The 23,463-nt window shown below is 37.4% G+C and overlaps 1 protein-coding gene across 1 annotated transcript in view; it reads right to left on the bottom strand.

Moving 5' to 3' along the window:
- Positions 1-2,881, bottom strand: part of SH3BGRL2 (SH3 domain binding glutamate rich protein like 2) — a 92,746-nt gene extending 89,865 nt beyond the window's left edge. The window contains exon 1 of the mRNA XM_049695271.1: positions 2,753-2,881. Within this exon, the coding sequence (XP_049551228.1) occupies positions 2,753-2,881 (129 nt within the window). The remainder of the gene's footprint in view (positions 1-2,752) is intronic.
- Positions 2,882-23,463: the final 20,582 nt, after the last annotated feature.

Consider the following 23,463-nt stretch of genomic DNA (forward strand, 5'->3'; position numbering starts at 1 on the left):
TTTATAACTACTTCCTTGGGATATAATTCACACAACTTACGATTCACTCATGTGAAGTGTACAATTCAATACTTTCTGATTTATTCACAGAGTTACGCAACCATTACCACAAGCAATTTTAGAATATTTTCATCACCCCTAAAAGAAACCCTGTACCCCTTAGCAGTCATTTTTCATTTCCTCCCAAGACCCTAAACCCTGGTAACTTTTTATTTCTATAGATTTGCCTACATTGGACAGTTCCTATAAATGGAATCATATAAACCGGCTTCTTCCACTAGCGTAATGTTTTTAAGCTTCATCCATATTGTAGCATGTATCAGTATCAGCACTTGATTCCTTTTTATTGTCAAATAATATTCCATTGTATGGATGTACAACATTTTATTTATCCATTCATCAGTTAATGTTAAATGGAAATACACTATATGGGCTGTTTATACTTTTAAATAGTCATGTACAAATTTTTGTGTGGATACATATTTCCATTTTTCTTGGGTATACACTTAGGAGTGGAGTTACTGGGTCATATGGTCACTCTATGTTTAACCTTTTGAGGAACTGCCAGACTGTTTTACCATGGGGGCTGCCATTACCATTTTACATTCTCACCAGTTTGTCCATATCTTCATCAATTTATTATCTGTCTTTTCATTATATTCATCCTACTGGATGTGAAGTGGTATCTCAGTTTGATTTGATTTGCATTTCCTGATAGCTATTGATGTTGAGCATCTTTTCATGTGGTTATAGGACATTTGTATTATATATGCAATATATATATATCTTCTTTAGAGAAATGTCTATTCAGAGCCTTTGCCTATTTTTAAAATGGGTTAACTGTCTTTTTATTATTGAGTAGTGAGAGTTTGTTATATATTCTCCACACAAGTCTCTTATCAAATATAGAATTAGCAAAACTTTTCTACCATTTAGTGGGTTGTCTTTTCACTGTCTTGAGGTGTCCTTTGAAGCACAAAGTTTTAAATTTTGATGACGTCCAATTTATCATTTTTTTTCTATTGTTGCTTGAGCTTTTAATATCATAGCTAAGAAACTACTGACTTGTTCAAGGTCCTAAAGATTTATGTTTATGCTTTCTTCTATAAAAGTTTTATAGTTTTAGCATTCACATTTAGATTGATCCATTTTGAATTACATTTTGTGTATGGCATAAGGTAGGGCTCCAAATTCATTTTTTTGCTTGTGGATACCCAGTTGTCCCAGCACTGTTTCTTGAAAAGACTGCTCTTTCCCCATTGAATTGTCTTGGCACCTTGTTGAAAATCAGTTGGCCCTGACTATGACAGTTTATTTCTGACTCTCAATTCTATTCAAGTGACCTGTATTTGAGTGCCGCATGTCTTGCGTACTGCAGGACTGTAGTAAGTTTTATAATTGGGAAGTGTGAGCCCTCCAACTCTGGTCTTTTTCAACATTGCTTTGGCTCTTCTGGGTTCCCTGCATTTCCATATGAATTCTAGGTTCAGCTTGTCAATTTCTGCAGAGAAACCAACCATGATTCTAATAGGGATTGCATTGAATCTGTAGACCAATTTGGAGAGTACTTCCATCACTACAATATTAAGTCTTCCAATCTGTGAGCACATAATGTCTTTCCATTTATTTTAGGTCTTCTTTAATTTCTTCCAACAATGATTTTTAATTTTCAGAGTATATTTTTTGTACTTCTGTTAAATTTGTTCTTAAATATATTATGCTTTTTGATGCTATTGTAAAATGAATTGTTTTCTTAATTTCATTTATGGTTTGTACATTGCTGCTATCTAGAAATACAATTGATTTTTGTGGTATATAAATCTTGTGTCCTGCAACCTAGCTGAATTCATTTATTAGTTCTAATAGTTTTTAAATAGAATCCTTAGGATTTTCTGTATACAAGAAAGATCATATCATCTGCAAATAGAGATAATTTTTCTTCTTTCCAATCGGGAGACCTTTTATTTTCTTTCTTGCCTAACTGCCCTGGCTAAAACAGCTGGTACAATGTTGAATAGAAGTGGCAAGAGCAGACATTCTTTTCTTGTTCCTGATCTTAAGGAGAAAGCATCTAGTCTTTCATCATTAAGTCTGATGGAAGCTTTTCGTAGATACCCTTAATCAAATTGAGGAATTTCCTTCTATTTCTAGTTTATTGAGTGTTTTTATCATGAAGGATAAAATTTTATCAAGTGCTTTTTCTGCATCTATTGAGATGATCATGTGGTTTTTGTCCTATATTGTTTGATGTATTACATTGATTGATTTCAGATGTTAAGTTTGAGTATTTAAAATATGTTTACAGGCCATTTGTGTTCTTCTATTAAATACTGTTCATAGCATCTGCCTTTTTTTCTACTGGGTTGTTTGTCCTTTTCTTACTGATTTTAATACTTTTTTTATATAGCCTAAATATCTTTCTCAGTTATAAGTGTAGCAAAAATTTTCTCCACATTTGTCATTTGTCTTTTCTGTCTTTTTTTGAAGTCTTTTGATGAACAGTAGATTCTTAACCATAAATGTTATATACAATTTTTAAATCTTTATGGTTTGTACTTTTGGAGACCTCTTAAAGAAATCTGTCTCTTCAGGAAATAAGTGTATTCTCCTGAATTGTCTTCTGTTGACAGTTAGATCTTGACTCCACCTAGAATTGTTTTTTTTTTTTTTAGGTGTGAGGTAGGATCAGATGTCATATTGTCCCATTGTTTGGGGCCAATAAGTGGGGCTCCTCAGATTCACTCAGCCTCACCTTGCCCAGGGTCCTCCGCTGATGGTGCTTGGGGAGCTCCTCGTCTGCTGTTCCTAATGCCTCCTCTACCAGCACTGCAGCTGTCTTGACCTTACCCATGGAGAGTGGCAGCTCCAGCATTGCCCCCATCATGTCTGTTGCTGTGGGAACATCAGTAGATCTGGAACCCGGGCTGTATGGTCAGGCCACTCAAGATGGCTGTTCTCTTGCTCTCTGTACATCCCCTGCTGGACCAGTCCCTGCTTCACCTATATCCTGCTCACATGACTGACCTTCCCTCTCAATACATTGCTCCTGGCCCAGCTAGTGATTGTTCTGATATTTGATCAGAACATCTCCACCACGATAGCTTATCAAAGGGATGGTGAAGGGCAAGCTCCTCGCCGGTTTCCTTGGTAATAGATGAGCCAACCTGATGTCAATTCCCCCTGTACACACCCCCGCCCCACCACCCCCATAGCAAAGACTACTGCCACGTCCTGCCTGCCGTCTGCTGCACACGGTGGGGTGTTGCTGCAGGACCGTGCTTTAGACATGTAAGATCTCCCATCCATTAAACCATTAATGTCTCTGTTGCTGACTCTGGGCTCTTTCTTGGTCTTGAGGCTGGGCAAGTACAGGGCTTGCAGGCCTGCAGGGTGCAGCCCAAGACGGGCCCAAACCAAATGGACCCATAGAGTCTCTGGCTCCTCCTGCCTCTGCCCACTCTGGACAAAATCCAACACTACAAGGTATGAGATCTTGGCGTGAGTGTTCTAGAGGTGGCCCAAAGAGGTCAAGTGATACTGCCTGCAATTGTGCTGGGGTTCATGGTTTCTGAGACAAACTTTGACCAGTGAGGAATAGAAGACAAGAGAGAACCAGCAGATCAATTCTCTCCCCAGTCTTCCCACTGATAGGCTACTGTGAACCATCCATGATGATCTGAATAACCTGTCTTAAAATGTCCAGCATCACTGAGCAGTGAGCAAACAACCATGTCTTTATGTGAAGCTGTGGATAGCTCAGAAATATATTCGTTTCCCCTCCTTCACAGCCTCACTGCTTCCCCCGCCCCCTGGCCAGCTTTTTTTTTTAAATCACTTTTTGCCTAGGATTAGATCTCCCAGTAAAGTAAAAGCCCTTAAGCTTTCCCCTAGGCTCTGGTTTCCAAGAATCCAGGCTAAGATAATTATCTTAGACTCTCTTTTACTCACTTAACCTGCAATGCCTATGATACCGTAAATCAAGTTTCTCTAAATGTGTGTGTTTCAAATGTGTATATTTGGTTCCATTGATCTATTTATGTAGCTTTACCAATACCACTCACTTTAAATTTTGTCATATAGCCCCCAAACTTAATCATCTTCAGGTGATTTGGGGTCATGTATTATAAATCTAATACTCACCTAGATTCAGTTCATCAATACTTTGCCAAGATTTTACAGTTATGTTCATAAGCAGAAGGGTTTGTGTAAAGTTGGGATCATATGATAGAGTTCACCTGTAAATTTTATGGGGCTTGGCATTTTTTTTCTGGGAAAAATTTTAAATTACCATTTCCGTTTCCTTAATGTTTAGAGATTATTTCTTATACGGTTATATATGAGTCAGTTTTAGTAAATTATACTTTTCAGTTTCATGAGCTGTAGAGTATGTGTGTGTGAATATAAATATCTATAAATCAGTACCAAAAAATCAAATAGCAGTGGATATGACCAAGCATTTCACAAAATAGGAAACACAAGAGAAATACTCAGTCTCACCAGTAGTAAAGGAAATGTAAATTTAAATAAAAATGGGTGCTATCTTGTACCCATAAATTGTTAACAACGTAGGCTGAAGATACCAAACGTCAGAAAGAATTTGGAGCAGCGAGAACTTTCACTTCTTTGTGAGATATATGTTGGTGTAACTGCTTTGAAGAATACATGTTACATGTATGTGCACAAGGACATCATACATGTACACAAAGATATCATCAGGTATATTAATGAAAAAAATGGAAACAACTTATTCGTCTATAAATATAAGAATGGAGAAATAAATTTTAGTATAATCATGCAGTAGAAAAAGAAGATACTAAATGCAATATGGTATCCCAGATTAGAATCTGGAACAGAAAAAGGATATTAGTGGAAAAACTGGTCATATCTAAATAAAGTCTCTAGTTTAGTTATTTGTAATGTATGAATGTTAATTTCTTCATTTGGACAAAGTACCGTTGTTGTGTGAAATATCCACTGGGAAATGTTGAGGAGGTGATGTGTGGGTAGTCTCTTTACCCTCTGACATTTCTGTAAGTCTAAAATTATTTCAAAATAAAGAGTTGGGCTTCCCTGGTGGCACAGTGGTTGAGAGTCCGCCTGCCGATGCAGGCAGGGGACACGGGTTCGTGCCCCGGTCCGGGTAGATCCCACATAATAATGACAGAATTTAAACTTTATTTTCAATGTTTAATTTCTTAAGTTGGATGGTGCGTACACATACAGATTTTGTTATGAAATTCTCCCTTTAAATTATTTAGAATATTTGATAATTTTTTAAAAGCCAGTTTCTCTAAAAGGAAGGAAACAAGGAAGGGAAGGATGGAGGGAGAGAGAAAAGTGGAAAGGAAAGGAAGCAGTACTAAGTACAGAAAGTTTTAAAAATACTCTTTTCTAAATGGTTTGGAAGTCTTAATGACCTCTCGTAGTAACCTCTAAGGATTGGAGTTTGAGGCACATTTAGGACAACAACCATCTGATTCAGAAACTCAAGGAAGCTCACAAAGAAGTTTGATTCTGGGCCCAAGACCCCAAGAGATTTGAGTTCAAGTAAGACCTAGAACTTGGACTTTTAGCATACTAAGTGTTCTTATACCATTTAGAGTATGTCTATGTAATTAAACTGATTTGGTTTATTTTAGCATGAATGATTTCAAAAAACTTCTTATTTATCTCTCTCTTTGTCTCTCTCTCTATAATCTCTCTCTCTCTCTATCTTTCTTTATCTAGCTATCTGTATACTTTATGTGAGTATGAATGTATGTATATGTGAGTTATAGGTTACCTGAATTAATGAGTAGTCCCAGCTGAGAGATAACTTGACCAAGAGATTATTAGCCAGCTAGGTAGCTATCCTATAATGGGTTTTAAACTTTCTTGTACTTTGCATCCTTTGACAGTCTGGTAAAGTTGTGGATCCCTTTTCAGAATAGCGCATTTAAATGAATAAAATAATTACATAAGATTATAAAAGAAAATAATTATATTAAAATATAGTTATAAATTATTTAAAAATTTTTGTAGTATATTAATGTGTGCTTATTAAGGCATTGAATAACAAGATATACTGCAGATATAGCTATCATAATTTGAAAGTAGTGATGAACATAAATGATATTTGGTGATATTTGCAACAATCATAATGTCACATGAAGTCATCTATAATTTCTACTGGCCTCGAAGTCACAGATAATACTTATACTGTTATAGTTTGTTGCCTAAGTTTATAGTTAAAGATAATGCTAAAAAAAAAGAAAAGGAAAAGGAAATGCTAAGTTTCAATTAGAAGTTTTTGAAAATAATAATTGTCTGTAGGGCTTCCCTGGTGGCGCAGTGGTTGAGAGTCCGCCTGCCGATGCAGGGGACACGGGTTCGTGTCCCGGTCCGGGAAGATCCCGCATGCCGCGGGGCGGCTGGGCCCGTGAGCCATGGCCGCTGAGCCTGCGCGTCCGGAGCCTGTGCTCCGCAACGGGAGAGGCCACAACGGTGAGAGGCCCGCGTACCGAAAAAAAAAAAATTGTCTGTAGATCAGGTCTAGCACCAGGATGAGGTGGGTAAAGCCATCACCTCAACTGCAAAATTTAAGGAGCACCCAAAAACTCGGTTATCAAGATATTTTTAAGAATTTTAATATGTTTAATAAATCAAAATTTTACAAAAATATTTACAATATTTAAAGTATTTTTAAAATTTAAGGCAAAACGAATCATGATGAGCAAAATATCAAGATTTTTAAATAAAGAGAGGATCAGTATGTATGTCCTGAATTCCAACTGCAGACCCAAAGAATTCTACCCAGAATGCAGAAATCCTGCATTTAGGCAGGCATTCTCACTTTACCACTTTTCCACCACTTATTTGTCATTGGCTGGCAAAATCTTCCAAATCTCACTTTTGCATGAATAATCTCTACATGTGATAACAAATACGTTTTTCTGTCTAAGTGCTGTATAGATTCCTCAGAATACAATAAGGTTTCAAAATCAAATAAGTCTGTCTGGATTCTTTGGTGATGGTGACAAAGATTAAAAAAAAAAATACAGAAAAAGGTAATTTTTTTTTTTTTTTTGCTCTACGCGGGCCTCTCACCGTTGTGGCCTCTCCCGTTGCGGAGCACAGGCTCCGGACATGGCTCATGGGCCCAGCCGCTCCGCGGCATGTGGGATCCTCCCGGACCGGGGCACGAACCCGTGTCCCCTGCATTGGCAGGCGGACTCTCAACCACTGCGCCACCAGGGAAGCCCCCCAGAAAAAGGTAATTTTGACATCTTGCGGTTTCCGTTTGTAACCTATTAAAGTCGTTTAAAATAATTCTGATTATTTCTCTTATAATGTGAGATTTTTTACCCTAAAAATAAGTTAGTGGTGGTGTCCCTCTAAGGAGCAAGGAGCAATGGTGGGGAGACCATGCTAAGAGGTTAGGGACAGTCCCTCCCGCCCAAACACTGCCTCTTAGAAACCCCCTGAGACAGAATACCCACAGCGGCATGAATGTGCTTGTTTTTTTGTTATTTTTTTAAAATTGAAGTATAGTTGATTTACAGTGTTGTGTTAATTTCTGCTATACAGCAAAGTGATTCAATTACACATACATACACTCTTTTTCATATTCTTTTCCATTACGATTTATCCCAAGATATTGAATATAGCTCCCTGTGCGTACAGTAGGACCTTGTTTATCCATCCTATACATAATAGCTTACATGTGCTCACCCCAGAATAATGTGCTTTCATTCTTTATTAGGGAACACACTCTTTTGAGAGTTATTCTTAAGCGAAACAAATATTTTTCTATATTCATCTTTTTCCTATACCGGAAGCACAATATCAACAACGCACAAGTCTGGGGATAAAATGCTGTCATTCTTTGCGGCATTTTTAGAGGACTTTGATGTATGTTCTTTCTCATTCGCTCTTGCATTTGTGGCGACCAGTACTGAGGCTCCACCTAGGGCCCTTTTCTGTAATTACATTCATACTCGTGAAAGCTAATCTTTGGGACGGCAATAGGAAAAACAGTTATGCAAATTAGAGAGAGTGGTTGAATCTTTGTTTTCTTCTGAGCATCCAGCACAGACAAATTAGGTTTGGTCCCTCCCGACGACAGGAACGGAAAGCTAAGGCTCTGTTGGCCTTGGGGGATGCTGACCAGGCGAGGATGTGGTTCACATCGTTCCTGTGGCCTTGGGACAGTGCCCTCCAGGAATGCAGCAGGCTAACCTCTCTAACAGGTGGTCCCAGCCCAGGCGGGGCAGTAACGGGGAGAAACAATAATCTCTTTGTGCCTCACAGGGAACACCAGCCAGGAAGGTGGGAGAGGCTTAAATCAGATGAAGGCAGAGAAAGATCAAAGGGCAGGACTGAAGAATTTGGTAAGAAGTTACAACGCTTAAAACCTTGGCTGTCTCCTCTACCTTTTGTATTTGTGTCTATTGGTTGGATTTTGAGCACTTTACTCCTCGTCCACTCGGCGATGGATTTTTTGCTTCTCTCTTTCTCCAGCAGTGAGTAATGCAGAATGCTTTGAGCTAGCGCCCCAGAGTGTTTTGACTCACACCTGCCATCTGTCTGCTTAGTCACCGTGCAACCATCCTTCCCCGAAATGATGGTTTTTATTTGCTATAAGAGCTGGCAGGAGGCAGTGGTTGTGTGAGGAGATTGCTGGATTCCCAGTTTTCTTTATTCTTGTGATCATAGCAGCAGGGCGCATTAATGTCTCAGATATTCCCTTGGCTTTTTCTGGCAACTACCATATGTTCCTGAAGATACGGAGTGTGGGGAGAGTTGTAAAAAAGAAGGGGATTATTTTTGAAAATGTTATTTTGAAATTGTAGGCATGTAGACCGTTACCACTCAGCATAGAGCAAAGTGGAAATCTCCCAAATTATTGATATACACAATGAATAGAAATAATCCCAGTCCCCAGTTTCATCGCAACCACCCCGACTTTCTGCTTGTTCCCATGGATAGTCTTACTCCGTAGAGTTTGGATGTGAATTCTCGAGGAAGTAAGACAGAGCCGTAAAGAGCGAGTCCTCTTTACATTCGGTTATTGGAACCATGCACACAAAGCAGAAATTGTGCTTAAAGTGACCACTGCAGGTACATATCCAGACAATTTAGGCAAACGAACCCACTTTAGAATCAGGTTGTAAACCAGGAACATAGTTAGTTCACTAAACGCCTATTACATATGGTAACAACAAATTCATTTAATTATTTATATATGTAAAGAATATATAATATACATATGCACAGTATAAATAAGAAAAATAAAATAAACACACCTCTACGTACCACGCGGCTTAAGAATGAAAACAGTGACATATTTTTGATCCTAGCATTACCAAGCATCACCAGCCTTCCAACTTACTCCACTCCTGGCTTCCTGGGTAATCACTATCTGGAATTATGGGTTGTTATTTCTTTATTTTTCTTCGTAGTTCCAAAAAACGTATGTATCACTAAATAATATGTTTGTGGGGTTTTGTATGTGTTTCTATATACATTTTTTATAAATGGAACTGCAGTCTATGTATTCTTCCGTCACTTTCTTTTTCATCAGCATTGTTTCATTCATCTGGCTGCATGAAACTCTAGTCCATTTGTTTTCACTGCTATAAATTAAGTATTCCACCTTATGTATCTACCACAACTTATTTATCCAGTCTCCTGTCAATGATCTTTTGAGTTGGTTCCGGTTTTCACTATTAAAACCAGTACTGCAATGAGTATTTTAGCCCCTGTGTACTGTTGCATATATATGAGAGTTTCTGTAGTCTAGGGTATTTATCTAGAGTTGGAATTGCTAACTGTTAGGTGGGTACATCTTCACCTTTACTAGATAATGTCAAATTATTCTCAGAGGAGGTTGGACGCATTTACTCTCTCCTGAGCTGTATTTAAGAATTTCTGTTTTCCCTTATCCTCACCAGCACATTGGTCTGTCAGGCTTTCAAATTGTGGCCAATATTTTGGGTGCAAAATGATATTTCAGGCTTTTCCTGATTACAAGTGAAGCTGGACATCTTTTTGTATGTTTACTTAATATTGGCTTTTCATCTTCTATGAAATGGGTACCCATGCTTTTTGTCCATTTTTCTATTGGTTTGCATGGCTTTTTTTTTTTTTTACTGACGTTTTATAGATGTATATGATTCTAACACTTTGTTCTAACTAAAATGTGTTGGAAATATATTACCCTGGTTTATATCTTGTCTTTTTACATTTTAAAAATGGTGTCTTCCAATCAACAGAAGTTCTTATTTTGAGACTTGTATTTGCTGTTTTTCGGTCTTAAGAAGTCCCTTTTGTGACACAAGTTTGCAAAGATAATCTATATTTTCTTCAGAAAGTTTAGAAATTTATGTGTATTTAATCATCAGGAATTTATTTTTTGGTTATGATGCGGGTCCATATAGAAAGCAAACTCTCCATTCATTATTTATTAAGTCGTCCATTCCTTCCACATTGCTCTAAAACTGCAGCTCTGACTTCTTTCATATACATATGTGAAGGTCTGTCTCTGAGGTTTGGTTCCTATTTTTGTTGCTTTGGTATATTTGTGTATCTCTGCACCACTAAGACACTTGTGAAACTTTAAATAAACCTCGAAATCTAGTAGGTAAATTCTCTTCTCCATCTATGCACACTTTTTCTTCAGTAGTGTATTGGCTATTCTTTCTTCTCCTTGGCTATTCTCATTCTTTTGCTCTTTCGTGTAAAATTTCAATTCACTTATCACATTTCACAAAAGCAATTTAATAAACTTTTTCTGCAGGTGTACTTTCATTAATTATAATTTTTCTATAACATAGGAGGAAAATAAATGTTAAATACTTAAGTAAGTGTTAGACACTGCACAAATAAGTGTTAAATCATTTTAAAGCAGTGCTGAGAGATTAAGGAATGAGTTAACTCAGTAACATCCATCCTAAAAAATTTAATTAGCAAGACTTTATTTTGTTTAAAAACATGAAACATCACAGCCTATAGGAAACCAGCCAAGATCAATGAATGGAGATTTTATATGTTCTATACCAGATAGCTCATTTTTGGGAGAATCTAAGCTTTCAATAAAAATTGTGAACAAGTATTTATTCATAATCAATTGTAATGTACCTAGCCCTGTTCCAGATAATATAAAAATATGTAAATGGAGTAAAATATGATGTATGTCTTCCAAGGATTTATAATTTATTGTAAAAACAATTGATTATTAATAAAATTCCGAGCTTTGTACTTCTGACTATGAGCTATTGTGGAATACAAGTTCAGAGAAAAGAGTTCTGTGGATTAAAGGAATCAGGATAAATTTCATATTAAATAAGTAGGATTTTTTTTTAATAAGGAAAGGAAGAGCAAGGTCTGGTACATGATAGGTGTCCAATAAATATTTGTAAAATGAGTGACATCAAGGAATAGTTGACCAAGTAGGTACAGAGCTGTATATGGTCCGATGGAAAATTCACTTGATAGGGTAGAGGGCAGAATAAATCAAGGAGAAACTGAGTCACAGGTAGTTGATTAATCCAGTTCAAGGCAATAAAGTTCGGAAAAAAAGTGTCATGGCAACGTGGAAAGAATGTAATTGGAGAATTAAGAAAATATTAATAAAGGAGGGGGCTTCCCTGGAGGGACAGTGTTGAGAATCTGCCTGCCAATGCAGGGGACATGGGTTCGAGCCCTGGTCTGGGAAGATCCCACATGCCGCGGAGCAACTAAGCCTGCATGCTGCAACTACTGAGCCTGCGCTCTAGAGCCCATGAGCCACAACTACTGAGCCCACGTGCCACAGCTACTGAAGCCCGTGCTCCTAGAGCCTGTACTCTGCAACAATAGAAGCCACCCATTGAGAAGCCCACGTACTGCAACAGAGAGTAGCTCCCGCTCGCCACAACTAGAGAAAGCCCACACGCAGCAACGAAGACCCAATGCAGCCAAAACTAAATAAATTAATTTAAAAAGTTTTTTTTTAATTTATAAAGGGATCGTTGAAATTAGTGACATATTAGGTCACTAAGAAGGAATTACTAACATGTAATAATTAGTATCTAATAAAAATAAGAAAGGGAAGAGTCAAAGATTACCTCAACGTTTTTCATGAAGTATGATTATACTACTGATTCCTCTCCCCTCCTCCACAAATTTAAGAAGTTGGAAAGACTTTCTAGCAGGTTTGATGGGAAAGATAATACTTCTGTTCTGGACATATTGAGTTTGGGACAACAGAAAAATACAAGCATTTGGAAGCATAAGATGAGCACACAGTTAAGATTTCAACTAAGTTTTTAAAAGCTAAAATTATAGAGGAGTGTCTCAGTCTGGGAATTTAAATAGGGTTTGGATGCGACACTTTTGAGTATATCTAGAGGTCTAGCAGAGGCTGCTGCTTAATTCAGGAACTTTAATACACGAGTTCAAGATAAATCCAAGCTCTAAATATTTGACACTGGCAATAAGCCAGGTATTGTTCCTCAAAACTCCCTGCTCTCATGGAATCCAGAATCCGGTAGGGGCCGAGATGCTCTTGGGAAGTAACTCGTTCTAAGGGAGGAGAGTGTTACATACAGGTTCTGGGATGAAAGGCTAGAGCTCTCAGCTCCAACCTCCTCCCCCCGAAACTTACCAAAGCGTACCGTTCATCTCACTTAATACTAGGTCGACTGAAAAATAATGCACAACGTAAAAGTTGAGAGTTATGTTTTATTCGGTGGGCACTCTGAGGACTTCAAGCCCGGGACATAGCATCTCAAATAACGCTGAGAAACTGTTCTGAAGAGGCAAGGGGGGAGCCAGGATACATCAGAGTTTTTGCAACAAAAGACCAGGTAATTGGAATGTTAAAAGCTTACTATTAATAAAAGAAAACCAGACATCTCAAGTTAAGAAATTTAGCACTTTTCTATATATGGGAAGATGCAAGAGTCTGGGCTCACTGAAATTATTCCTTTGATATGCACCTCAGCTGTCTGTGGCTAGTATTCTGTGTTTTCTCATCCTGAGTCCTCTCAGGGTGCAACGTAGGGGTGGCTGCAGCAGCTGACTGCTGGATGGGGGGGCATCCTGCTTCCACCCTGAGTTCCCTCAGGGCTCATCATCAGGCTTGATGGCTGCAACATCCTTTGTTTACTGATAATGGCAGGTGATATTTTAGTTCACAACTGTCAGAATGCGGAGGAAACAGGCAGGTTCTGAGAAGCCAGTGGTACCAGCGTGTATCTGGAAAGAGCTGTCGCAGGAAAAAGCACCAGCAATGATGAGATGGACATCACTGCAGAAAGCTGAAGCAGGAGGAAGGAAGTTAGCTGCTGCCATGTAGGAGAGGACAGGTCTATTCCATGAGCACAAGTGAGATACCCCCTAGGGACTCCTATAATTCATTGGGACAGATGTAGAGGGGAAAAAGAGAGAGTTTGGGATGTCTCAAATCTGCACTGTATCAATGAATATCCTCAGGGACAATACGACACCCCCAAAGGGTAATTGTAAATGTGTGTGGGCATTTTTGCTTCTCCCAATGACTCTGGGGTCCTGTAGCCATTTAGTGTGTTGGGACCAGACGTGATAAACTAATGCAATGCTCAGAACAATCTCACACAGGGAATTATCTTTCTGGCCAAAATGCTACTAAATAGTGCCTCTAGTGAGAAACCGTGCATTATAACGATACCAAATAATATGATAAACTATGAGTTATGTTCTAATTCTCTTTCTTCTACAATATTTAAGATATTTGATACATGACAAAAACAACTGCATTTGATGAGCATTAATTTTGAAATCTAACATCATGGCAAAAGTAGTAAAAGACGTAATTTGCAAACTCAAGGAAAGTACAAACTAATGTTGAATTATAAAATTCTAAAAATTAAATAAAATACAGTGCAGTTTTATATTCTTGAAGTTTCTTCTGCCACACATAAAGGTCATTGTAGGAGGCTTAATTCTTATTGTATTCATGTTTTTAAAAGATGGAGAATTTTCTCATTTCCAAATCCCAGGAGAACGGAGATTGTGAGAAAATTCAAAGAATAAAAGACTTAAAGAAATTTATTATGTGTTCCCTGATTCCAGGGAAAATAACATATAAATTGTTCCAAGAATAGAGTTCTCTGTGTGGAGGGGAAAAAAAAAGGGAACAATCATCTTAACTGAATGTATTCCTCCCTTTCTAAGTAGGTTTAATATTATATCCTCCTGCTGTTGAACATTCATTTCTTCCTTGTTCTCCTGCCAGGGAAAATTCCATTTCATTAATCTAAATGGGAATTTTCCAAATAAAAAAAAAACAGAGAAAAAGCTTATCCAGAAAAAGAGGAAGAAGCTAAGCCAGAAACAGCAGAAGATATACCAGGGGAGCATTACGGGTCAGATATCAAAGAGAGTCCACCTTCAACAGCACAAGCTATCGGGACACCGTAGTAATTTCCTCCCTATTATAATTAAAAAAGCATATTACAGCCCTTCATACATAATGTATCATTCTATCACCCATCTTGAATATTAAAAAAGATTCAGTTCTGTGAAACTCTTGTGTATATTTTGAGAATCATTATAAATGAAAAAAATAGGATACATTTTATTTTAAGTTAAATAACTCATAAATTGGAAGGCTCTCTTGATTGATAGAATTAGGGAAACAGGGAAGAAGGAAAGAGTACTAATTTTGAATCCAGAGAGCTGGAGATCAAATCCTGGCTTTACTACGTGCTGTGTAATTGGGTAAATAGCTTCCGTGCCCTCATCTGTAACCTCAGAGATTCGCTTTTTCTAATAAAGCATCATGGCAGAATTAGTAAAAGAATTTGCAAACTCAAGGGAAGTACAAATTAATATTGAATAAAAAATTTTAAAATTGAATAAAATATAATGCACTTCCACTTTCTTAAAGTTTCTCCTGCTGGGCATGAAGGTCATTGTCTTCTAAATTCTATTTACAAACTGAGCAGTTCCTTCTTTAGCTCATCTCTCTCTTAACAGTAGTTTTTTAAAAACTTAATTTTATATTGGAGTATATACGTTGGATTTATAATGTGTTAGTTTCTGCTGTACAGCAAAGTGAATCAGCCATACATATACATATATCCACTCTCTTCCAGACTTACAATACCTTCTAATAGACAGCTAGCAGAAACCAGTTGGTACTGCCTGGAAATCTCCATAAGAGCTCCACAAGTTTATTAGGTATATTTGCTATCTTCCAAAGTACCACAGGTGACAGCTGTGAATTGTTGGACTACTATACTAATGGGTCACCATGTTTTCAGCCTGCTGCAGCAGTTTACTTATTCTCGTTCCAGTCTTCACTAATAGTTGGTTCAGCATTCTTTCCAGCCTTTGCTAACGGCTTTCTTGCTACTATTCCAGTCTTTGCGAACAGCCTTGGTCCACAGCTTTTCCAGCTTCCGCTGGCTGCCTACCCCTAAAGCCGCTGTCACACCTTTTAGATATTTTTTATAGCAACACCTCACTTATAGAAACAAATTTTTCTATCAGCTCATTTTTGCTTGTTATGAATCACTCCAAAACATAGTCCCTGAAAAGGATCATCAGTTACTAGCTCACAAATCTGTAGACCAGCGATTTTGGCCGGATGTATCTGGGTGGTCTCACCTGGACTCACTCATGTGATTACGTTCAGCTGGTGTGTCACTGGGGTCTGGTTGTTTGTGAACGGTCTCACTCACGTGTGTGGTGGATGGCAGGAGCCACAGGGACAATTGGGTTACATGTCTCCAACATGTAGCAGGGAAGCCGAGGCTTCTTGACACTGTTGCTGTGTACCCAAAAGAGCAAGAGAAAGTAAGTTTCAATTCATAATCCTTTTCAAGTCTTTGCTTGTGTCACACTTGTTATTCTCACTGGCCAAGCAAGTTAGTGTGGGAGGTGACCACCAGGTGTAAGGAGAGAAATGTTGTAAACGACCTGTGACAGATGGTGATGCCTGAGCTCGGTTTTGGATGCACAGGATTTTACAGATAGAGAGGCAGGAGGGAAATTCATTGCAAAAAGAGGGAGCAGTATGTTCAAAGCCATGGAGGACTAAACATCATAACCTGCTCTGAAAATACGTGATGTTGCCTTTTCTTCATAGTGCCACCGTTCAACCTTGCATGTGTCAAGCTTTGAAATAGAACTTAGATTATATTTTTAAATGTCAAATTTGAATTCCAACCCATTTGCCTATGCTAATAGAAGAAGTCTTAAAAATCATGAAGAGGACAGTAAGAAAATGCAATGTTTAGAGTTGACACACCTTGCCTTTCAGACTTCTATTGTCATCACTTTCTAAATATGATAAAATTTCAACTCACAGACACATAATAAATGAATGATTAATATTATTTCCATTCAAGACAAGTCAGATTGGGAGTGGCGATGGTGGTGGGTGGTATATGAAACCCGTGAAGCACACCAGTGGAAACCCTTGAAAAAATGGACTCTGTGGCCTATGATTGATTTTACATAGCTGAGTAGAACGGGAACCAATGACTAAGTAAAGTTTATTGGTGATGGTCGGTTTTATGCAGAAAATGGTTTAGCCAGTGATAGTAGTTGACCTGTTTTGTTAGGTACTCTATTCTATGCTTAAGTGACATTACGTAACTCTCCATATTCTGATGTTCTGAAGTTGAAAGAAACATCTGTGTTTAGATGCATTTCACATTTAACTGCAGGGGCTAGAAGATTTTGCTACTAGATCTGTTTTATGCCACTGCCAAGGTGTCTGTTTTTCAGCATTTTACCTCTGTGATCTAGATGATGAAAATTGCTCAGAGCAGTTGTAACCCAACTTTATATCTTCGCTCCCTCATGACCTATCTGACATGACAGTTTTCAGAAGAAGAATGTCATACATTTGAAAATCAGTGAGTTACTAAGCTGTTACATCTAGAGTCTTGCAAAATTATTAATATTTTTTTGCCAAAGATGTGGGGAGATTCATCTTAGTGTATTAGAGGTGAATTAGAGACTGGAAATATGGTTCACCCTTTCATTTTAGCACTGTCCAGAGAGCTGAAGTAACTTATCCAGAGCTATGAAGCCAGTTAATTGAAGAGTTGAGTTCCTAACCTAGACCACCCATCTGGACTAGTGCTGTCTACCACATCATGCTGCCTCTGGTCAAAATAAAGTTTGTGGTACAAATCAATCACCATTTCATAGCTATTTCAAAGTGTTAATTAAATATTTGATATCAGCCCAAGTTCAAGGTGCCTAAGGTAGGACAGTGAACAAAAGATAGTACTTGCCTTCATGTAGTACCAGCTTAGTTAAAATATGACATAACTGATGGTTTTGACATTTTATAACTGTTTGCCCCTACATTCATTTGTTCAGGAAATATTTCGTAAGCACTGAATATACGTCATTACTTTTATAGGCACTGGGAAAATGTCAGTGAATGAATCAAAAAGAAAAAAAAACCCTGCTCTCAAGGAGCTTGTATTGATAGTATAGTATTCATTTTTAAATGTGTTTTTAAATAAATAAATATAATAGTGTAAATATAAAATATATACACATAAAATAAAATATTAACTGGATAAAATAAATATCAATATTATAAATATAAACATACACACATAAATAATATGGCATAGTGCAAAGGCAGCTTTCTTGTAATCAGGAGATGTGGGTTTTAATTTTGATTTTTGCCTCTGAACAACTTTATGACTTTTTAAAAGTTACATAACTTCCCTGGGTGCACATTTACGAGTCTGTGAAACAAGGGGAATAGACTACGCCTATATGATTCAGTGTGATAGCATGCCAGCCCTGGAATCAGTCATTCCTCTTAGAAGCCCTGGTTCCTTCCTTTCTGTAGGGAGTGACATTAGAGAACAAGGTCTTGGCACTCACCGTACTTGTTGTTTTGCTTCCAGGGCCCTTTCACTTGACAGAGCTCTTCCTGTTTCTTTTCCTTGAAAGTATCCGTCTTCTCCCGTTTATCTGAGTCATCCCTACCTGCTTCTGATTCTTTCATCCCGTTTGATTTCTTTTTGCACTTGCAGTACACCATTACTGTACCAATCCCAACCCTCATTCCTGATTTGCCCTTCTTCTACAGATCCAGAATAGGTTGTCTGTTATTCTTAGGAAAGTTGATACATGTTAACTTATTTCTTTTCTTCTTTCCTTCTGGGCTCTGGAAAGCGGATCAGCCTCCTTTTCTTTGTTTTTTTGGTGGGTATATGGTTGGATTGTGATTTACTCTATTTCACACTTTCATCTCTCCAGTTCTTATATCAAATCGGTCTGCTAGAGTGCAGTATTCTTCTAGTAGTGATTTAGCTCTTTTTTCCTGTTACAATTTTCTGAACTAAATACTTTTATTTTTTTATTTTTTTTGGCCACACCACATGGCTTGAGGGATCTTAGTTCCCCAACCAGGGATTGAACCCAGGCCCACAGCAGTGAAAGCTCGAAGTCCTAACCACTGGCCTGCCAGGGAATTTCCCTTTTACTTTCTTTTAGTTTGAAATTTTTTCATTAAGTCACTCATTTATATATGTGTCATGACTATGCTTGGTATTCCAGATAATAAGGTGAAAGAGACACACCCTGCAGTGGTAATTCTAATCAAAGTCCATGCCACCAAAATATTGATCATTGTTTTCACTTGGTGATAGATACATGGAGACTCATTATACTAGTCTCTCTATTTTTCTGTATGTTTGAACATTTTCATAATAAAAAGTTAAATTAAAAAAACACCCCAAGTGCCAAGAATGCATCTTATAAAGTCACCTCAGTTTGTTATCCAACTGTTGTGGTGCACGGGCTTCTCATTGCGGTGGCTTCTCTTGTTGCGAAGCACGGACTCTAGGCTCGCGGGCTCCAGTAGTTGCAGCATGTGGGCTCAGTAGTTGTGGCATGTGGGCCCTGGAGTGTGCAGGCTGCGGTAGTTGTGGTGTGTGGGCTCAGTAGCTGTGGCGTGTGGGCCCTAGGGCACCTGGGCTTCAGTAGTTGTGGTGTGCAGGCTTAGTTGCTCCACGGCATGTGGGATCTTCCCAGACCAGGGATTGAACCCATGTCTGCTGCATTGGCAGGCAGGTTCCTAACCACTGTGACACCAGGGAAGTCCTGATATCTCTATTCTTTTTTAGCTTCTTTTCCATTATAGGTTATTACAAGGTATTGAATATAGTTCCCAGTGCAATACAATAAGACCTTGTTGTTTATCTATTTTATATATGGTAGTGTGTATCTGTTAATCCCAAACTCCTAATTTATCCTTCCCCCCCAACCCTTTCCCCTTTGGTAACCATAAGTGTGTTTTCTATGTTTGTGAGTCATTTCTGTTTTGTAAATAAGTTCATTTGTATCATTTTTTTAGATTCCACATATAAGTGATATCATATGATATTTGTCTTTCTCTGTCTGACTTACTGCACTTAGTATGATAATCTCTAGGTCCATCCATGTTGCTGCAAATGGCATTACTTCATTCCTTTTTATGGCTAATATTCCATTGTGTATATATACCACATTCAATCGTCGATGGACATTTAGGTTTCTTCCATGTCTTGGCTATTGTAAATAGTGCTGCTATGAACATTGGGGTGCATGTATCTTTTTGAATTAGAGTTTTCTTCGGATATATGCCCAGAAGTGGGATTGCTGGATCTATGGTAACTCTATTTTTAGTTTTTTTAAGGAACCTCCCTCCATACCGTTCTCCATAGTGGCTGCATCGATTTACATTCTCACCAACAGGGTAGGAGAGTTCCTTTTTCATTTTTTAAAGTGAATATATGACTATATGTAGTTAACAGATTCTGTGATGTAAGTATCCTCAAATAAATTGCTTCCTCCCTTCAAAAAGGATTCTAAAATTCACATTTATATTATGCATTTATGCAACCGTGGAAGGCTGGTCTTGACACCAGGATATAGTTTTTATCCTTATATTTGCAACACCCTCAACCATTGCCTATTTGACAGTGGTGGACCCTTCTGTGTGTAGATGACCTGTTTTCAAACCATGCTGATTCTCCAGTCCACCCATCTCCAGAGCTGAGCTGTCTGCAGGAGTTAAAGCAGCAGACTCCACACACATCCTCTCATCTGCTGTTCATTCCTCAGGGCTATGCTGCCTCCTTCCTCGCAGGTGTGGCTCATTCGAGTGAAACTCATTTGACCCTCATAGCAAGTCAATTCGCTGATGTGTTTAAAATTAGTTTTCTTATTTAGGAGATTCTCATTTATGATACTCATTTGCCTTGTAAACATTTTCTCCCTTGATGATTCCAAGGAAAACAAGAGCCCAGTCAGACTTGAATGATCATGTCTTAAATCAGTGACGTTCAAAATAATAAACTGTAATATACATAATTGTTTGTCCATTCCAGCCTGATTAATTCCAAACTCCCCACAATCAGGGTAACTTTTCTCCTGGAAGCATTCTGGAAAAAGTTTTGCATGCCAAATGGGACACATAAATGAATAATTGTCTTGTAAAATATTAAAATTGACTTAAACATGGTATTTTCTGGATAGCTAATGTTTGCTGGCTGAAGCAAGTTGTGTCCTAGCAAGCTTATCCACTACTAATTACAATGCATTTTCCTTCAGTGCTCATTTAGTCCAAATGTAAATATTCCAAACATAATTACCCTCAGAAGGTTACTGTATGGTAATGTTTGCTACAATCTGGGAACATTCCCAGTGGGATAGCTCCAGTTCTCTTATTTCTCTATTAATAGCTCCCCACATTTTTTTTTCCATTTTACAGATGTTTTTGAAAATCTTTGCTGGATGCTTTTTGTTGCTCAATAAGAATTTTAAACCTTTTATATTTTAATAATAATTTGGAAAACTCAACATCTTCTCCATAGTCATCAATTTTAACTTTTCGTGTCACGAACCACTAAAATGATCATGAACTAAAAAGGAAAAAGAAATAAATAGGTACTAATTTTAATAAAAATTAAAATGTGACTCATATTATAATTCTGCGTATCTTCTTTTCCCAATCATCTTATTTATCATGATTTAATTTTGAAGTTATCTATAAAATATTATAAATATAAATTGCAGGTACTCTTTTATATCTGCTGATTAAACAAACAAATCATGTTTATTTATTTATTTATTTATTTATTTATTTATTGCGGTACGCGGGCCTCTCACTGCCGTGGCCTCTCCCGCTGCGGAGCACAGGCTCCGGACGTGCAGGCCCAGCGGCCATGGCTCACGGGCCCAGCCGCTCCGCGGCATGTGGGATCCTCCCGGACCAGGGCATGAACCCGCGTCCCCTGCATCAGCAGGCGGGCTCTCAACCACTGCGCCACCAGGGAAGCCCCAAATCATGTTTTTTAATCAAAGTTTATTGCAATGTATATAATAGCATTCTACTTGGACACCTAGGAGTCTATAATTATGCATGTGGTCTGGGAAGAAATATAAATTGGCAATTGTTATTTTATATATTTCTCACATAGTCAGAAAAGCATGAATTGTTATAAAAACAAATATGTTACTTTCTGAGTTTTCAAAAGTACTTTATTTTTCTAATCATAAAAGTTAAACATGTTCATAATAGACAAATCAGAACATATATTTAAAAAAATACAGAAAATTCCAGTAGTTCCATCATCCAAAAACAGTTAATATTTTTGCACATTTATTATGCTTTTGTATTGAAGTTTGTTTCTTTTTAAAAATTATCATATTATTTCCTCTCCTCATTGTAAATTTTACATTTTTAGTGTTTCCAAAGTTTAATCGTATACCATGATATTTAATCACATTACTATTTATGGTTATCTTCAATTTTCTTTTTAAAATATTTTTGTGACTATTGTACATTTGCACATTACAAGTTTTGTATATAGGAATTTCTTCAAGGAGAATAATTCTAAAAGTGGAATTATTGGGTTGAGAGATACAGTCATTTTAAGATTTTTGATGTACTACTAACAAAATGGTTTAAACCAGTTTATACTACCAGAGAGTCTGAGAGTGCCTGTTTTAATACCTCCTTACCAGCATTCAGTAATTTTATTCTTGAAATAAGAAATAAGTGGAGGGATGAAAATAGAATCATTTCATTCTGAAAAAATTTTAAAGCCTTCTAATGACGTTAGACTTTTCTATATTTCTAACATGCATTAATTTCTCTTTGGGCAACTGTCTATTCATATCTTTTGTTTATATGTTTACTGGAGACTTGTTTCACTATTTTTAATTTTAGAAAGCTTCCTCCTTGCAGAAATCTGATAAATATTTCATTTTATGCTTGCTTTTTATATTTTGAATTTTACATTTAATTCGTAAATTCATTTGATATGCATTTAATGAAATAGTATAAGGTATGGGTTATAAATAATGATCTCTAAGCCCGTGACTTTCCCTAGAGTCATTTAATGAATAATTCTTTTATTTTTTTGCGGTACGCAGGCCGCTCACTGTTGTGGCCTCTCCCGCTGCGGAGCGCAGGCTCCGGACGCACAGGCTCAGCGGCCATGGCTCACGGGCCCAGCCGCTCCGCGGCATGTGGGATCTTCCCAGACCGGGGCACGAACCCGTGTCCCCTGCATCGGCAGGCAGACTCTCAACCACTGCGCCACCAGGGAAGCCCCTCTTTCTTTTTTTGATTTGAGAAGTTTTCCTTATCGTATATTTTAATTTGTGTTAGTACTATTATAAAAATTGTGGTAGGACTCTAACATTTTAATGTTTGAATATGTTATATTTCTCCTCATAATTATTATTTTTCATTTTTAAACTTACTTTGCATGTTTATTCATCTGAATATGTTTTAAGATCCTTTTGAAAAAAATTTTTAAATGGTTTTGGACTATCAGTGAGCCTATAAATCAATTTGGGATGATTTGACACCTTTAAATTATTCAGTTTTCCTTTCCAGGGACATGGTATATTTTTAGCTTTTTCTTTATGTAGGTCATGAAATGTAACTATTGTGAATGAACTATCTTGTCTTCTACATTATCTAGCCAGATATTGGTAGATATCTGATAACAATATCTGTAATAACAATATTTATCTATATAATAATATCTATCTCTTTCATTGTCCAACTAGATATTGCCAGGTACCTAATAAAAATATAATAATACCTATGTTCACTGAGGTTTACTTGGGGTTTACTAAACAATTATGTTATTTAATTTTCAAAAAAGTCTGAGCAAGTGGACATTTTGGTTTCCATTTTACAAGTAAGGAAGCTGAAACTTAAGAGCATTTGGGTAACTTGCCCCAGTTTGCAGCTTCTGAGTGACAGAGCCAAGTTTCTCTGACCTCTGACCTCAAAGTCTGTGCTATTAAACCACGCCACACTGCAGTAGGAAAGTTATTCCATTTTATATTTTTGACTTATACTCTGATGGACTGAATTTTAGGATTGAGAGGAAAGTACATTTGACTTACAAATTTCAAGTCAGCATTCTTTATTCCCTGTTGCAGACTCCTCAATAAATCTCTATTGAATTTCAAAGA

This window comes from Orcinus orca, chromosome 12 (assembly GCF_937001465.1).
Source record: "Orcinus orca chromosome 12, mOrcOrc1.1, whole genome shotgun sequence".
In the NCBI taxonomy this organism is placed as follows: Eukaryota; Metazoa; Chordata; class Mammalia; order Artiodactyla; family Delphinidae; genus Orcinus; species Orcinus orca.